Source organism: Lepidochelys olivacea (genome assembly GCF_965140295.1).
Source record: "Lepidochelys olivacea isolate rLepOli2 genome assembly, chromosome: 11".
NCBI classification, from domain to species: Eukaryota; Metazoa; Chordata; order Testudines; family Cheloniidae; genus Lepidochelys; species Lepidochelys olivacea.
Window position 1 is genome coordinate 60,910,238 of NC_140421.1, and position 15,615 is coordinate 60,925,852.

A 15,615-nucleotide genomic window follows, 5' to 3' on the forward strand; every position below is an offset into this window, starting at 1 on the left:
AACCCGAGTGTAATCCGAAGGTGACCACTTACACTAAACACAATGGATCATAATACTGTCATTTCAAGTGGGCCTTTTTTGATTGGTACACTATTTGATAATTATTTAAAACTTCAGATGGTCATGCCAGTGATGCAACTGTAGCAGACACAAGATTTTGACTCATTGCCTGAAACATGTCACAATTCTCTTATGCTGGAAGAATGCAGAGCTTGCACTTATGGATATGGTTCTACCAGTACTGATGTTGGATTTCTTTTAGTTTGTTTCTTTCAACATCAGCATTGATACCTTCTCTCAGGGAAAATGTGTAGGCAGAGAAAAATTCTGAAGATGTATTTACAATAGCCTCATACTGTGTTCAGAACAGAGGACAAGTTTAGCAATAGGGATAACTAGAAAAGGGTACAAAAGTGGTGTAGCAGCAGCTCACTCTGAGTTCTGGTATTAAAGGGAAAATTCAACAGCAGAAACAATTAGAAAAGTGCCCAGGCCTATGAGACTGAGTGTTAAAATGAGTTCGCTCAGGGGATGGGGTGGAGGGGGAGGCGGGGAAGGAAGGCAAGATTATTTATGTGCCTCCATTAATCTTAAAAGAACCCTTGTGTATAACCTGTACTTATTTTGTCTGTCAAAGCTACAAAAATAAGTGGAAACTAGAACTATAGGCCATTCACACACTGGTAATTCAGAGAAATAATACTCACTGACTGATGTATCCATTTTTTTAATTGGCTGCTGGTGGAGAACACAGCTAAGCAGCAGTATCTTTGATTACAACACAGTAACAGCTCAAATGATTGTGTTCGTGAGATTTTTTTTTTCCTATACAATTAAAATGTATATTTTAACCTTTGGAACATTATTTACTTCTAGTCATTCATATCAAAATGTATGTTTAGATGTCCATGTCACTATACATTCAAACCACGGACCTTTTTTCTTTTCCAAGTTAAAAATAAATCAGAAAATAGAATTTTTCCCTCAGTTACTTACATTCTTGCCTAGTCTTTATAAAAGTTACAAACCTAGAAATGGCCTTTGGGATACTCTAAAAGGATAAGGAGAGCAAACTGATCTCTGAACCCCCTCCATCAACTAAAAGGCCATTCTGTCAGTCTTTAGTCAGTCAAGACCCCCTCTTCAAATCAGTTTTGCTAAAGGATTACATGTCTAAGCACAAAAATACCACATTTTTACATTCTTTAAAAAAAATAATTTAAACCCACAGAGCTAAATTTCAGCCCCTTTTAATAATTCATAAATGGTTTTTGCTTCAATTACTTTGTCTTTAATTGCTGTCAGAGACTCTTGGAACAAATCTAAAGTCTTTCTTTACATGGGTACCACCTGCAGCACAGGCAAAGTCAGATTTTTTCAGTCCTCAATGAAGAATGATATGGGGACCTCTGTTCTTAGCCTGTGACTTAACTATGTTGTAAAAATATTAATCTTATTGAAAACCAAGACCTATACCATTTTTAAAAAATGCAAAAACTCAGGCTTTAAATGTTTGGGGTTGGTTTATAACAAGAAGGTGTAGTTTAGGAATGATTAGTTCCTTTGATACCCAAAATTATTTGTATACTATTTAATGGGGCAGAGCTCTTCCACTAGCGCTTGTAATGAAAACAGTACCATCAGGGGAGGAAGTGAGCCCACATGAATGTCTAACTAGTTTGTTGCAAGATTGAAGCCTTGTGAAATTTATGTATTTTCCTCCCCCCAGAAAACAGGTGAATTGTTGATCTACATCCTCTAAAATAAACCTGATTGTGCATTAAATGCCACATCCTTAACCCAGCTAAATGCACAGATTGCTTCTACTAAACTGAAAAGAAAATTCCCTGATGCAAGTTATGTGCTGATGTGAAAATATACTGAGAGAGAGAGAGAGATCTGAGCACTTAACTTGCTCTTTGTTACAGAAGAATGTGTTCTAGTACTGAGATTCTCAGGCAACTCCCACACGTGTTGAACCCTTATTTTATAGGAAATATTACTCAGAGGACACCAGATTAAGATGATTTACTAATTTCATGTGGGGGAGGGTAAGAGGAAAAAAAAATCATATACACAACTCCTTGGGGCATCCAGTTAAGAACAGACACTTACAATAAATGGATCTGATAAAACGTTGCTTTTCTGCAGTCTTTTTGCTAACTGGTACTTAGAGCTTCAGTTTGGACTGGGCACCCTATACTGCACAACAAAGGTTTCCCTAGTAGTTGGATATTCCATTAATGTATTACTGTATAGTATGTTAATCTGGCTAATGAATTGACTATTTTTTCCAGTATTAGCCAGTAATTTTTTTTAAAATGTACATTTACACCACCTTAACTTATGAATGACAGGAACCAAAGTATTCCATTTGCCAATAAAATCAATAGAGAGCACCTTGAAACTATAAGGGTGACTTAATTTGCATCACAACCCTATTAAGGACCTTATCCTAATTCCATTTATTTCAGTGGAAGCAGGATCAGACATTGTTCAGGGGTGAGGGGTGAATCTTGAGCTAATAAGCACCTCCAGCCCCCACTGAAGCAACTGGAAATTGTGGAACTCAAGTACATACTTGAGTTCAGACCATAATATACTGAACTTTAGATAAAAGCTTTATAAAAAAAGAGAATGAATACAAAATAATTTAGTCTAGTGAGTAATTTGTCTAGCAATCTCAGTAACACTTTACTTTTAATAAACTCCAATGTTCTTTATATAGTCCTTATGAGAGAAAAGGGGACAAATGTTTGATTTCAATATCAGACCAGATAAGGGTGAGGTTCCTTGGTGGTTCTGTCTTTCTGTTATAAATACATATACATGTTGCTATAATACAAAAACCAGAAATGGCTGCTCTCCGCTACAAAATAGAAGTAGACAGTTTTTCTAGGAGGCAGTTTTCTTCAGATGCTGGACTGTAGGTTATCTAGAAACTTCAACAGGTTAGGGCTACTTCTTGCCATTCATTTTCATGCTCCAACATCAGAGGTTGTTGCTGAATATCTATAGGCGTACAGCTTGTTGTCTGCCCCTCCACTCAACAGCAACTGTAATGGGGAAAAACAAGTTGTGCCCATTGTCAAACCAAGTAAATATCCACACAATTTTTGTCCCTGGGCAACACCTATGAGCTGAATAAATATTTAAAATTATTCCTCAGCAGTCTGATTCTGTTTTTCCTCTGAAGAGCTAAATGGCAGGAGTTAAACAATGGTGTTGTGAACCCCGTAGTCTGTTTTAATTGGTTCAAATTCAGAAATAATACAGCCTTATATCTTACCCTCCTACTAAAACCACTTAGGGAAAGGTAAAGTTTACGTGAAAGTGTATAAGGCTTTCACTGCTCTGCCACATCTTAGTCTAAGGTAGGGCCCCTGGGACTGTGGAGCTGGGGTCTCCAAAACCTATGCTGTGCTTAGATACATGCAGCTGGGCCCCAAGGTAAACATCATGCTCCTGCCCACACCACAAAGAAGTGGCAGCACACCTTTGCCAGGTCCAGCTGCCTGTGCATGCTACCTTCATAGTCTAATGCCACAGAGGAGAAAATGCTGCTTAGAGGAGCACAGGAGTAATTTTCATCATAAGTTCCTATGTCCAGAGAAAGAAACATGCCACCTTGAGTGGCTGTTCTGACTTCCATCCTTCCTTGATTTTGTCCCCCTAATGCTATGGTGCAGAGCTTTCCTATAATCCCCATGGATGGGAGGGGGTGGCCATCTGGTAATGATACCGAACAACCACTTTTCCCCTATAGAGAGTCCACCCTAACCCATCACTCTACAATTAAGGCCTTCTAGTCTCCTCCATGACATATAAGCAAAAGGGAAAATACGATCCACGCACACCAATAGGAGATATCCAATAGTAAAAAGCTCATTGTTGTTCTCTAGTTAGAATTAAACATCAATCATACCATTATCAGCCCCTTTCCCATCCAAAACACACACATTTAAGGAATAAAATCCTGTTCCTCAAGTTCTTACCCCTGCTTCTGTCCATTCCACACACAAAACCTTGTCTTCATGAGCAGCCAAATCATAGAGAGGAGCCTTGCAACTGATAAGATAGACATTTAGAGCCATAAATCATAAATTAGGTAAAATTATATACAAAGTTTTCGCTCCTAGAAATTCTGGGTTTGAGCACACTATAATCTTGTAACATTTAAAAACCATACTTCTACCACTATATTTCTTGGGGGAGAACAGAATTAAGCCATCTGCTGGTCTTCCCAACCACTGAATTCAGACAACAGCTGTTCCTGATTCTAGCATGTATTTCTGTACGATTGTGTCTACATTAGGTAAGTGGATCATTGGTAACTAGACCAGTCAGATAGCATCAGTGGTGCAGGATGTCTACACAAGACATGCTCTTTTGCCCCACATGCACACTTGGACTATAGTACACCATTAGAAAATTGCGCTGCCTTTTGGGTATACTCTGGAGCAGTGCCTTGTTGGAAATTTTGAAGGGCCTTCTGGGAGCCCAGAGGAATTGTGGAATAAAAGGTCAAGCTCCCATAAGGCTTTGGGTAACGGTACCCTTTCCTACTTCTTTTCACAAAATGGAAACCAGAGGTGAACACTTAGCTCTCGTTTCTTACTCGATAAGAAAGGATTCTGATGAGGCTATTGAAGAGCAGTTGCAAAGCATCTGAGGCAAGGCCATGGAGAATGTTCTGAGAGCACCTCCAGAGCAACAGAACCAGAGTCCAGTAGCTACTGACAAAACCTTTGGTGCCCCCACCCTGGAGTAGCTAGCTTTTATGCAGTATCTGAGGATTATATTCACTCAGGGAATGCAATTTTTGGATCCTGACCAGGGCCATGGACTGGTGAGAGAAAGTTGTTCAAGGTGTGGCATCAGGAACAGTACGTGCATAACTCAGAATGGAGGAAACAATTCACTGTACTTCTGTGGTGAGCTAGCCTTAACACTGTAGCACCAACTCAACAGGATGAAAGCTCCGTTCAGTGTGGAAAAGAATGGCGACTCCTCTGTGGCAGCTGACTACCCCAGATGGCTACTGGTGAGTAGGGCACGATTTTTGTGTTTGGGAAGTCTTGTGGGACCTGTTGTTGTGAAGGTGTGCATGGTAACACAAACATCAGATATCCACAAGTCTATGAAGTCCTCCCCAAGAAGCTCACATGAGTTTTGATCTCTACTCCTGCCATGTTCAACATAGGAAAAAATCAAATATAGTTTTTCACCTGTCTGCAACTTGTTTAATGAGATTACTAGGTATACAGCTTATTATAAATTGATTATGATTGATTACGCAATCAAACCCTAGACCAATTACCCCTTTCAAGTCAGATGTTGTTGGACTTAGACCAGTGGCTCTCAACCGTTCCAGACTAGTGTAACCCTTTCAGGAAGTCTGATTTGTCTTGGGTACCCTCAAGTTTCACCTCACTTAAACTACATGCAAACAAAATCAGACAGAAAAATACAAGTGTCACAGCACACTATTACTGAAAAACTTCCTCATTTTTATCATAAAATTATAAAATAAATTGATTGGAATATAAATATTATACTTACATTTCAGTGTATAGTATATGGAGCAGTATAAACAAGTCATTGTCTGTATGAAATTTTAGTTTGTTCTAACATTGCTAATGCTTTGTATGTAGCCTGTTGTAAAACTAGGCAACTATCTAGATAAGTTGATGTACCTCCTGGAAGACCTCTGCGTATCCCCAGTGGTACATGTACCCCTGGTTGAGAACCACTGACCTAGACCTCTTGCTTTTGCAAGTATCTGTTTCAGACACAAACTGCTACTTTCCTTGCAGATGTGTGTTATGAAATGTCCACAATGGGGAGCAAATAAAACTACACACATTAGGCTCCTTCCGGAAGACAGATACTCCTAAAAATCTTGCTAGCATAACTAAGTTTTGTTTTTTTTTAAATTAACCCACGAGCAAGATTACTAATGAAACCTCTTTCCACGTCATCTCACTCAATGCAGTATTGCCACAGAAATCCTGGGTGGGAAGGTCAATGCAATTGATTTCAATGTCAAGCCACAGAGCTGCTGGCAAAAGGCAAGTGCATTTCTCACTCTTCTATTAGGTGTCTCTAATCTCCATAGGGATTTCAGAAATTTAGCTGGAGTCTCCATTTAACTTCCCCATATGCTTTTGCTGTGTCACAAGACTATATGAAACGCTAAGTGCTACCTGTGAATATTAAAGAATGGCATTTACCTCCTTGTGTCCCAAATCTTGACAATGTTGTCTAGAGAACCTGAGATTAGCTGTTGCTCATGTGTGGGGGACCACTTCACAGATGTCACCCAGCCAGTGTGAGAGGTCAAAGAGAGGAGTACCAAGGAACCATCTGGGACAGAGAAAATAAAAACCCACCACCCCAATTTACAGAAATGTATACGGGTCAGTTTAAAGATATTTATAAAATCCACCAGTATATGAGAAGCAGTCAAGATTAACATATGTGGGGGCCAGGTAGTTCCTTCTGCTCATCATGTCATAATATTGCTTCAAACAGCATGAGAGGTTAAAACACACACACGCACGCACACAAGCTCCTGTAGAAAGGACAAAAATCTAACCACCTTCTTGTTACCAAAGAGGCACATTTTCCACTGTTGAAAGAGTTTCTTTGATGAAGATGACTGAATAGCTCTAGTGATCAGTAATGGGATATGGAGCCTTTTATCTCTAGATTACTGGTTCAAATCTGCCCTGGTTTGTAGTGGCTAAAAAGACATTACTGTCTGGCTTATGATGTGTGGTAGTCTCAGTCTAGATTACGAACTGCGATGATTGGCAGCCATGTCAGACTTGTAAGGAGCCCAAAGATTGATCAGACATGTAATCAGCTATTTTTTCACTTCTACGGATGGTCTCCCCTATTCAGGGTTTAGGCACCCTGGCAAAACAGTGGCATTTAACCCACTGATAAATAGTGACTTTCAAGGCTGTTAGCAGGGCAGCTTTCAAAATTTACTAAAAAAGAAATGTCTTTAAAAGAGAAGAATTTGATTTGTTTTCCAAGTTACTATCTAAAGAATGAAAGTTATTAAGAATGAAAAAGTCATGCCTCAAAAAGCAATAGTACTTATAATAGCCAATTAAAATTAGCTACTGCTGTGGTCAGCTGAAACAAGGCTCACCCAGAGAGCAGGCAGGGAATGAGGGTAGCTTCTCATCACTTTACACAGTCATGGGAGCATTTTTGCAATGGAATGTGGAAAGGATCTGGGTTCATACAGCTTTCCCTGTCCCCACTGTTCCTGTTAATTTTTGGCTAAAATGGTCTAGCTCCCCGGTTAGGAAACACTATTACAGACAAATACCAAAGTTTGTGTGTGCATCTCATGAAATGTGTTAAGATGTACTCCCTTCTCTCAACACATGTTATGAATTTGAAAAAAGTCATTTGTGTTACCCACACATTCACTTTTGCTCACCTTTAGTGCGGGGATCCCATAATCTAATGTGTCTATCAGTACTCCCAGATGCTAGACGTCGACACAGTTGTGAGTAGGAGATCGAATTAAACACTTTGTTTCCGGTCTGCATAAGAAAAGAAGTCATAAGGTAGGAGCTACTCTTGTACAAATTCTAAATTCAAACTGAACTGGTGAGGAATTTGGTGAAAAGTTTTAATATACAACATATAAAGAAATCTCACCAAAGTTGATTTGAGACCTCCTGTTTCCACATCCCATATTTTAATTGTGTGATCCCATGATGCACTACAAATTTCTTCAGCATCTGACCACAGCACAGAGGAGATGGCTTCAGTATGGCCAGAAAGAGTTGCAATGGGAGTCTAGAAATTAAATAAAATATTAAGATCAGAAAAATAGTGGATTAGTTATGGTAGAAAAAACATTATTTCACCAAACAAATATGTTTGTATGTAGATTCATTTTCAGATATTTTCATCAGAAATGTCCCCCTACACATATTTATCAAAAAGGGAAAATATTTTCCATTTCCATGCTTTTCACTTGAGGTTCTACATAAATCCTGACCACTTCTTACCCTGGTTAGTCCAAGCTGTTCAATTTTCTGCTTCTTCCTTGGTCTGTTTGCTGCTTCCTCTATTTTATCCTCTTCATCTGTAGGCACTATAATGGAAAGAAAGTCAAGCTTGACTTAGAAGTGTTTGAAATACATTCTCCGCTAAATATTTACATGGGCCCCCCCATCACCATAGTATTATTATTCCTATTTTACAGCTGAGGAATTTAGGCACAAAGAAATTAACTCAGATCTTCTACATCCCAGATGAATTCCTCATCTACAAGACCATCCTTCCTTCATGGAAAAAAACACAATAATTCCATCCTATATTCTGTACACAGTCACTCTATATTTTAATTTACACATTTATTTATATATAAACATAAATGGGCATTTTGAAAGGGGGCATCCAACTGGCTAGCGAAGGACTGTGTGGTTATTTTATGTCACCAGGTCAGGATCAGTTTAGTCAATTTATTGTCCCTCAAATCACAATGTCTATGAAAGAAGATTAGGAAAAGAATCCACAACTTCTTAGTGTCCATATTAAAAACTACAAACTGTACGAGCCTATTGAACGCTAAAATCAGTAGATACTATTTGGAAAAAAGACACCCAGTTGGCATCTATACCTGAAATCTAAGTGTTTAAGTTAAGTTTATGTCATGACCTTGTAATTACATCTGTGCAGAGGTCTGCCGCATTATGTCAGTGCAGATTGGGGGCTTCAATCTGTTTTAAGTAAGACAGTGTCAATTATCGCAGAAAAAACGTAAGTTAAATTGTTAAAACTGAACTGTCTAACACAATCTTGGTGCAGTTACTGTTTCACCATAATAAATGACAATAGTGAGGAGATGTTGCCTCCCTCTGAGACTGATGGGGAGGGACCACTCCCCACCCCCGGTGGGTGGATCCAGGCAAGCCATGCCCCCCCAAAAGCAGAAGGGCAGGACAGGAAGCTTAAAAGGCAGGCCCTGTAGCTCAGTTGGGCCTGCTGCTGAGCCAGAGCTCTACAATGGCGAGGATCCTGAAGGGGTGTTGGGACTGCCACTGAAACTGGGGAAAGGAGGAACCTTAGGAGATGGAGGTACAACTCCAGAGGGGTAGCAGGAAGTAGCCCTGGGGCACTAGACATTAGTTCGGTTTGGTTGCCAGAGTCTAGGTCCGTGTGTTTCAGTGGGATCCCTGCTGACCCAGTGGTGACGGGTTCTGCTAGCCAGGGCCCATGGCTAGGACCCGGTGGAGTAGGGTGGGTCTGGACCTCCCTACCCCCTGCTACCAGCCCTCCCCTGGAGTTGATAGCCTCCCCACCTGAGGCTGGATGGCCTGAGACTGCTTTTTGCTCTGCCCTGCCCAGAGGGCCAGAACCCCTGAGACTGCTAATTCCCCTATTAAGCATTGCATTTATAGGCACACTGTAGTGAGCCCCCCCACCCCAAGACCGATGGGGAGGGATGGCCACTTACCACTACAGTGGCCAAGAATAAAAGAGGTTTATGCGCATGCTTAACTTTGCTACCATGAATAGCCTCAGGGATTTCAATGGGACCACTCGTACTCATGATAGTAAAGTTATGTAGAATGTTTAAGTGTGTGCCTTAGCTTTCCTATAGGGCTCTAGACCTTAATAGCATTTTATAGATACTACTTAATCCTCCAAACAACCCTGAGAGGCAACTATATTTAAGGGAAAAAAACCCTGACAGGAACGTAAATTTTATTCTCAGAAATGGAAAATGTATAAAAGCGGTAACATTTCAAAATAAGAGCTTCTGGTGTAACTGAATAACTATATACATAAATAAAAACTTCAAAAGTGAAAAATTAAGACATAATACCCATTTAAAATAAAATCTATTCAGAAGTTTGTCATTGAAGATAATTACATTTTAAAACTCTAAATTAGAGCCAAAAATCCCAGGCAAAGTATTCATAAAATATTCATCTTACCTGCAGACCAGATCTTTAACATCTTATCCCAAGATCCACTGCAGAACTAGATAAACAGAAACTCTTTATTAAAAAGATTATGTAAAATCCGACTAGTTCACATAAGCCACAGAAAGTCATCTTTCTGCTCAATGCTTCCAAAATCATCTTCAGCTTTTTGTGCAATATTAAGGGTTTTATGTATCTTTTCTTTTCAATACTGCACATTATTTCCATTACATCAAATGCAAGGCTATCACCAATTAATACATAGGTTTATACAAATTGTACACACTTAACAAATGACCAGTTCTCATGCGGAGGACAAAAGTGTGACTTCTAAATATAAACAAGCAACACAGAATCCACAACTCACTAGCTCAACACAGACCTCCTTCTGCAAGTAACTCACTTTAGTTCTTGTGCAGTCAACTGCTATAGAGTCCACACTTCCAGCATGTCCTCTACAGCAGTGAAGGGCTTTCACTTTGTTCCTCTCTACATTCCACTCCCACAGCAGGATAGTCTGATCCAGAGAGGCACTGAGTAGCAGGCATGACAAACTATCTAAGGAAGGAAGAAAGTGCCAACATACAAATCCAATTAATGAAGTCTTTCTAAAAAATCCTTTTAGAGGAAGCAAGATTAAGATTTTAAAAAATTACACAGTGACCCAATACAAATTAAGAGATTCATGTAAATATCACAAATTTAAATGTACAAATACTAATGAAGATTAACTTAGAATACGTAAATAGTTATTAGAAAATACTGGAGTTTGTTTAAAAAGTATTGAGGGATTTTATTGAATTCTTTCATTTTTAATATGACAAGCGGTGCTTACAATAGCTGTAACTTTTAGGTTGGCAATTGAACCTGTATGTTTTTCAGTAAATTGCTGTAGCCCCACTCCCAACCAGTATAAGGTGTACTGACCTTTTTTCACCCATGTCACATCTTTCACCACCTCTGTGTGCCCAGCAATTGTCATGATGGATTTTCCTTCTAAAGACCAGATTCGAGAAGTCTGATCGTAAGAGCCCGTCAAAATCCTAGGGGATACAGATATTAAAACATTCTTTAAAGCCAATGGTGCATCATGGGAGATCTTTTCAATGAGGAACTTAGAGAATATTAGTATTTTCAATCCATTAATAAATGGCGGAGTGTCAGTATAATCAATAGTGAACAACAGCTCTGGAAATATCTATAGTAGAACCTCAGAGTTACGAACTGACCAGTCAACCACACACTCCATTCGGAACCAGAAGTACGCAATCAGGCAGCAGCAGAGATGGATGAAATAAAGCAAATACACTACAGTACTATTAAACGTAAATTACTAAAAAAAAAAAAAAAAAAAAAAAAAGTAAAGTATCATTTTTCTTCTTCATAGTAAAGTTTCAGAGCTGTATTAAGTCAACGTTCAGTTGTAAACTTTTGAAAGAACAACCATAATGTTTTGTTCAGAGTTACGAACAATCTCCATTCCTGAGGTGTTCGTAACTCTGAGGTTCTACTGCGGTAGAAAAGACAAGTAGTGTGGTCAACATTTCTTTAAAGCACTCCAAATAAGGGTTTTGGAACTACAGTAATAACTTAGAATTAATATTTGAAGTATTAAATGTTGAAATGTTAGAAATAAATGTAAAAAGACGGCAGGATGTTATTGTTTTATTCAGGGAGATAGAACTCATGAGTAGCACTGAAGATATTAACTCACGGGTTCTCAGACTTTTGTACTGGTGACCCCTTTCACACAGCAAGCCTCTGATCCCCCTTATATATTAAAAACACTTTTTTATATATTTAACACCATTATAAATGCTGGAGGCAAAGCGGGGTTTGGGATAGAGGCTGACAGCTCGCGACCCCCGCTGTAATAACCTCACAACCCCTTGAGGAGTCTCAACCCCCAGTTTGAGAACCCCTGTATTAACTCATATCAAGAGCAAATCTCATACTCCTATGCATGGTACCTTCCTACTTGCGTTAAAGTTACTGTCAAGGTAGCATGGAAGAGCTCAAACTTCAGCTACTTTCCCAAGCATATGGCCTGCATATAAACAATTGATTTAAAAAGGTAGAAAAATCATTTAAAAGAAAAGAGAAATATGGAATGGGAAGAAAACTATGTTAAAGAGAAGTACCAATAAAGAACTATGGAATCAGCTACAGACAGTGGGAGAAACCAAGATGGAAACTTAAGACTGGCTTAAGTGGGTCTGTGATACCATTCTTCCGTAGCTTCAACACAACTGATCCAGTCGTCATGGAACATGCATTCTTCGGGTTGAGGTGCTGTGTACTTCTCCACATATTCTATTTCCACCACTTCCTCCTGAACTCTCAAAAGACAAGAAGCCAGTCAGTGTACTTTTTCTTTTTAAATAAACAATCACAATGATCTAGTACAGTAGTCCCCAACCACTCTGAGCAGTGATATCAATTGGAAAGACAAAGATATCAACTATACAAGCCAGAGTCCCGTACCTTCCACACGACTGTGTGTACTCTACTCTGCCTCAGAGATTGAGCTGCTACTGCAAATGGGGATTCAGGTTGCCCTAACTCCTTGGCAAGCAAGCATATGCATAACTGAACAGAAGGCAGATGGTAGCAATGCATCAGAGCCCAGCACAAAGATTCAAAATTAAGGGCCCAATGCTGCAAACACTTAAGAATGTGTGTAATTTTACTTAGGTGAGCAGTCCTAGTGAAGTCAATGGGCCTACTCATATGATTAAAGTCACACACATGCTTAAGTGTTTGCAGGATTGGGCTCTTAGAAAATGAGTGATACCTTAAGTACAAGTACATCACTACAGATCAATGCTAACTATTGGCTTACCAAATTACTACTAATGCAGTGTTTAAAAGTAGCTGCAAATGATTTCCACAGTAAGACAATGTTGTTCCTTTTCTTTTCTAGGTTTCCCCCACTATGTTTATCATGCTTAGTAGTGGAGTGTCTGTGCTACTTCAGATCATTTGACCCACACAGTGCCACTGGCTACAGACTAGTAGAGCAGGAGACAAAAGTACACTGATGGTGACCAAAATGGGACCAGTCTCCTTCCAGAACCATATGAAACCAGACAACAGGAGAAGGAAGTGTCTCAGGTTGCTCAATAGAAAACTCTAGTCATTAGGAGCACTTTCAGGCTCCAAAGCAAGTCTTGGTGAATCCTCCATGGGCAAAAGAATAATGCAGGGTCTTCAGAGGAAAATAAGGGAAATTATCTGGGCTTCATCAGAAAGGCGAAGGAATGCTAAGGAAGAAAAATACATGGAATATTCACAATATGGAGAACTTTCTTAATCAGAACTGTAAACCAGATCAAACTTAAAATCTGTATCTAATTAAATGGTCTAGGTCGGGATCTTTAAATCCCATCATCCTACAGTGTGGTCCACAGAAAGTGCGTATGACTTACTGTTGAGATGTTTTCCGCATCCATGTGTTTGACCAGCGACATACGCAAGAACTGGCCCTTGACAAGGAAATCAAACTCCACATATTTGTGGTCCTCTAAGACAAACAAGAAACAATGTTTAAATTTCAAGACTTAACTTATATAATCCAGAAAAAAGAGCAATTTTTAGGGAATGAAACTAAATTTAGTTCAAATAAATTGAAGGGCCACCTTCTTCTCCCAGTTACAACTGTACAACCCCATGACCTACAAGGGATTACACAGATTTAAGTGAGGGCAGATCTTGACCCAAAGGATGCCTGGGAGAAAACAGCACCTAAGTTTCTATTAGTAGCATCTCTGGAGCCAGGACTCCAGGCTTCTAAGGTACTACCTCTTCAATTTTGGTTGCAATTTGAGAAGTTAAGAACAACTTTTAAAGTTTTACATGGGCCGAAACCCAATTATACCTCCATTTCTGTCTGCTGGAGCATCTCTGTTGTTGGTTAACCAAAATCCAGGTACCAACCTCTGGAACTTGCCTCCCCTGACTGCTCACCAGGGAAAGAGTCAGGTGAGTTTCAAATAACACTGCAAGGTTTTAGTCAGTCAACTGGATTAAAATTTCTTTTTTTTCCTCTTTCACTTTAGTTGGATGATCTAGACAAAATTATTTTTATTGTTAGCATTGCAATAGTGCCAACAGGGGATGATCAAGATTCCAGTGTGATAAGTACTGTATAAATAGAATGGGGGGCCGGGAACAGTCCCTTCCCCGAAAAGCTCACAATCTAAATATGTAGCCAGACAAAGGTACTCATGTTCATAGGTCTTTGCAGGAGTGGGACCTTTGTATTTTAAGCCCCTATAGTTTACACATTTATGAACAGATTCTAAATACTTTAATATGTGGGGTTTTTTTTGTTTTTAAGTACTCCTTTTTCTAAAAGAGGTAAATCACCTTCCAAATACATACCATGTTTAGCTTCCAGCAATTTATTGATGATGTTACTGAGGTCAGCAATTTCAGAGGTTGCTGGGATAGAGAATGGAACATCATCTACTACATACCTAGAGGGAAGAAAATAGGAATTGACTTATTGAGAAGTACCGAAACTCACAGCTCAACAGGTACAAAATAAGCATAGTATCTAAAAGTCTGTTATACAGCTCTTTTTGCAAGTGAGGGGATTAAAACACTTTGCAGTTTGAATGGACATATACTTAATTTGCAGCTGTTTCAAGAATCCTGCCCATCCTGATCTCATTATACTGTATAGTTTAGGCTCCCTTTGGTAAGATTTTTCTGAAGTTCAACTCGTGTGTAGCCAAGCAAGAACCAGGAACACTTTTTTTCACCTTTTTTGAAACCTACTCTCTACCATTCACAAATACAGTAGCTTTGGGAAGCTCGTAATGTACGCTCTAGTATCTCTAAATTAATCTCTAAGATCCAAGCAAAATCTAGCTGGTAGAGAAGCCAGTGGCACTGGGAAAGTACAGAAAATGAGTGAATATTAAAAGAGTTGCTAAAGCCCCACCCCGTTCAACTGTACATTTGCCAATGCTTATGGCCCTGATCCTATTCCCCCTAAAATCTGAGAGGCTGACTCTGCCTTCAGGGGAAGCAAAATGAGGGCCAATGGGCAAATCCTGATTACAGATTTTATAGGAGCACTCACAGATACATTTTCAATTAACGTGTAGGAGTTTATGGAGTTTTGTTGGGAAATGCTGTTTGCCAGGAAAGATGAAGCAAATAAATCTATCCTCCCTAACCAACACTGCAAAACACGCCCCCACACAAGTAAGATTTGGCCCTGTCGCAGTAGCCTTAATTTCCCTTCTTCTAGCTGCTCTCCTTCCCACCCACCCCCCACGGCGGTGGCCTGCACATGGTGTGCGACCGCTCAGGACTCTGTCAAGTGCCAGGCATCGCTCATCAGTATCGTTCCCCCGGTAGTTAGGCCACCCCAGACTCACTTGTGGTTGTCGGTGAAGAACCGAGCCTGGAGCTGGGCCATTGGGTCGGAGAGGGCGAGGCTGGGCCGGCGCTGTGTGTGTGTGTCTGTCTGTACCCAGCTGAACACTGACGCGGGGTGCAGGACAGGAGGCTGGCCCCGGCTGCGAGCTCTCTCTCTCCAGCCCGCGGAGCAGAGAGAGCACGTGTCTCGGAGCCGCAGTCAATCAGCCCGGAGCAGGCGCACAGATCGAGCATTCCACCGGCGATTAGTAAGGGCTGCTCT

General features: G+C 39.9%; 1 protein-coding gene across 1 annotated transcript; it reads right to left on the reverse strand.

The window, feature by feature from the left end:
• Positions 1–711: 711 nt before the first annotated feature.
• On the reverse strand, positions 712–15,553 carry WDR12 (WD repeat domain 12). Its single transcript, XM_084643187.1, has 13 exons — positions 15,353–15,553; positions 14,346–14,440; positions 13,391–13,485; positions 12,188–12,294; positions 10,890–11,005; positions 10,366–10,520; positions 9,975–10,020; positions 8,040–8,125; positions 7,684–7,824; positions 7,460–7,565; positions 6,234–6,366; positions 3,996–4,068; positions 712–3,056 (listed from the first exon to the last, which is right to left on the reverse strand). Exons 1-13 carry the CDS (start codon positions 15,391–15,393, stop codon positions 2,979–2,981), a joined length of 1,272 nt encoding a protein of 423 aa, XP_084499313.1. The 5' UTR covers positions 15,394–15,553; the 3' UTR covers positions 712–2,978.
• Positions 15,554–15,615: the final 62 nt, after the last annotated feature.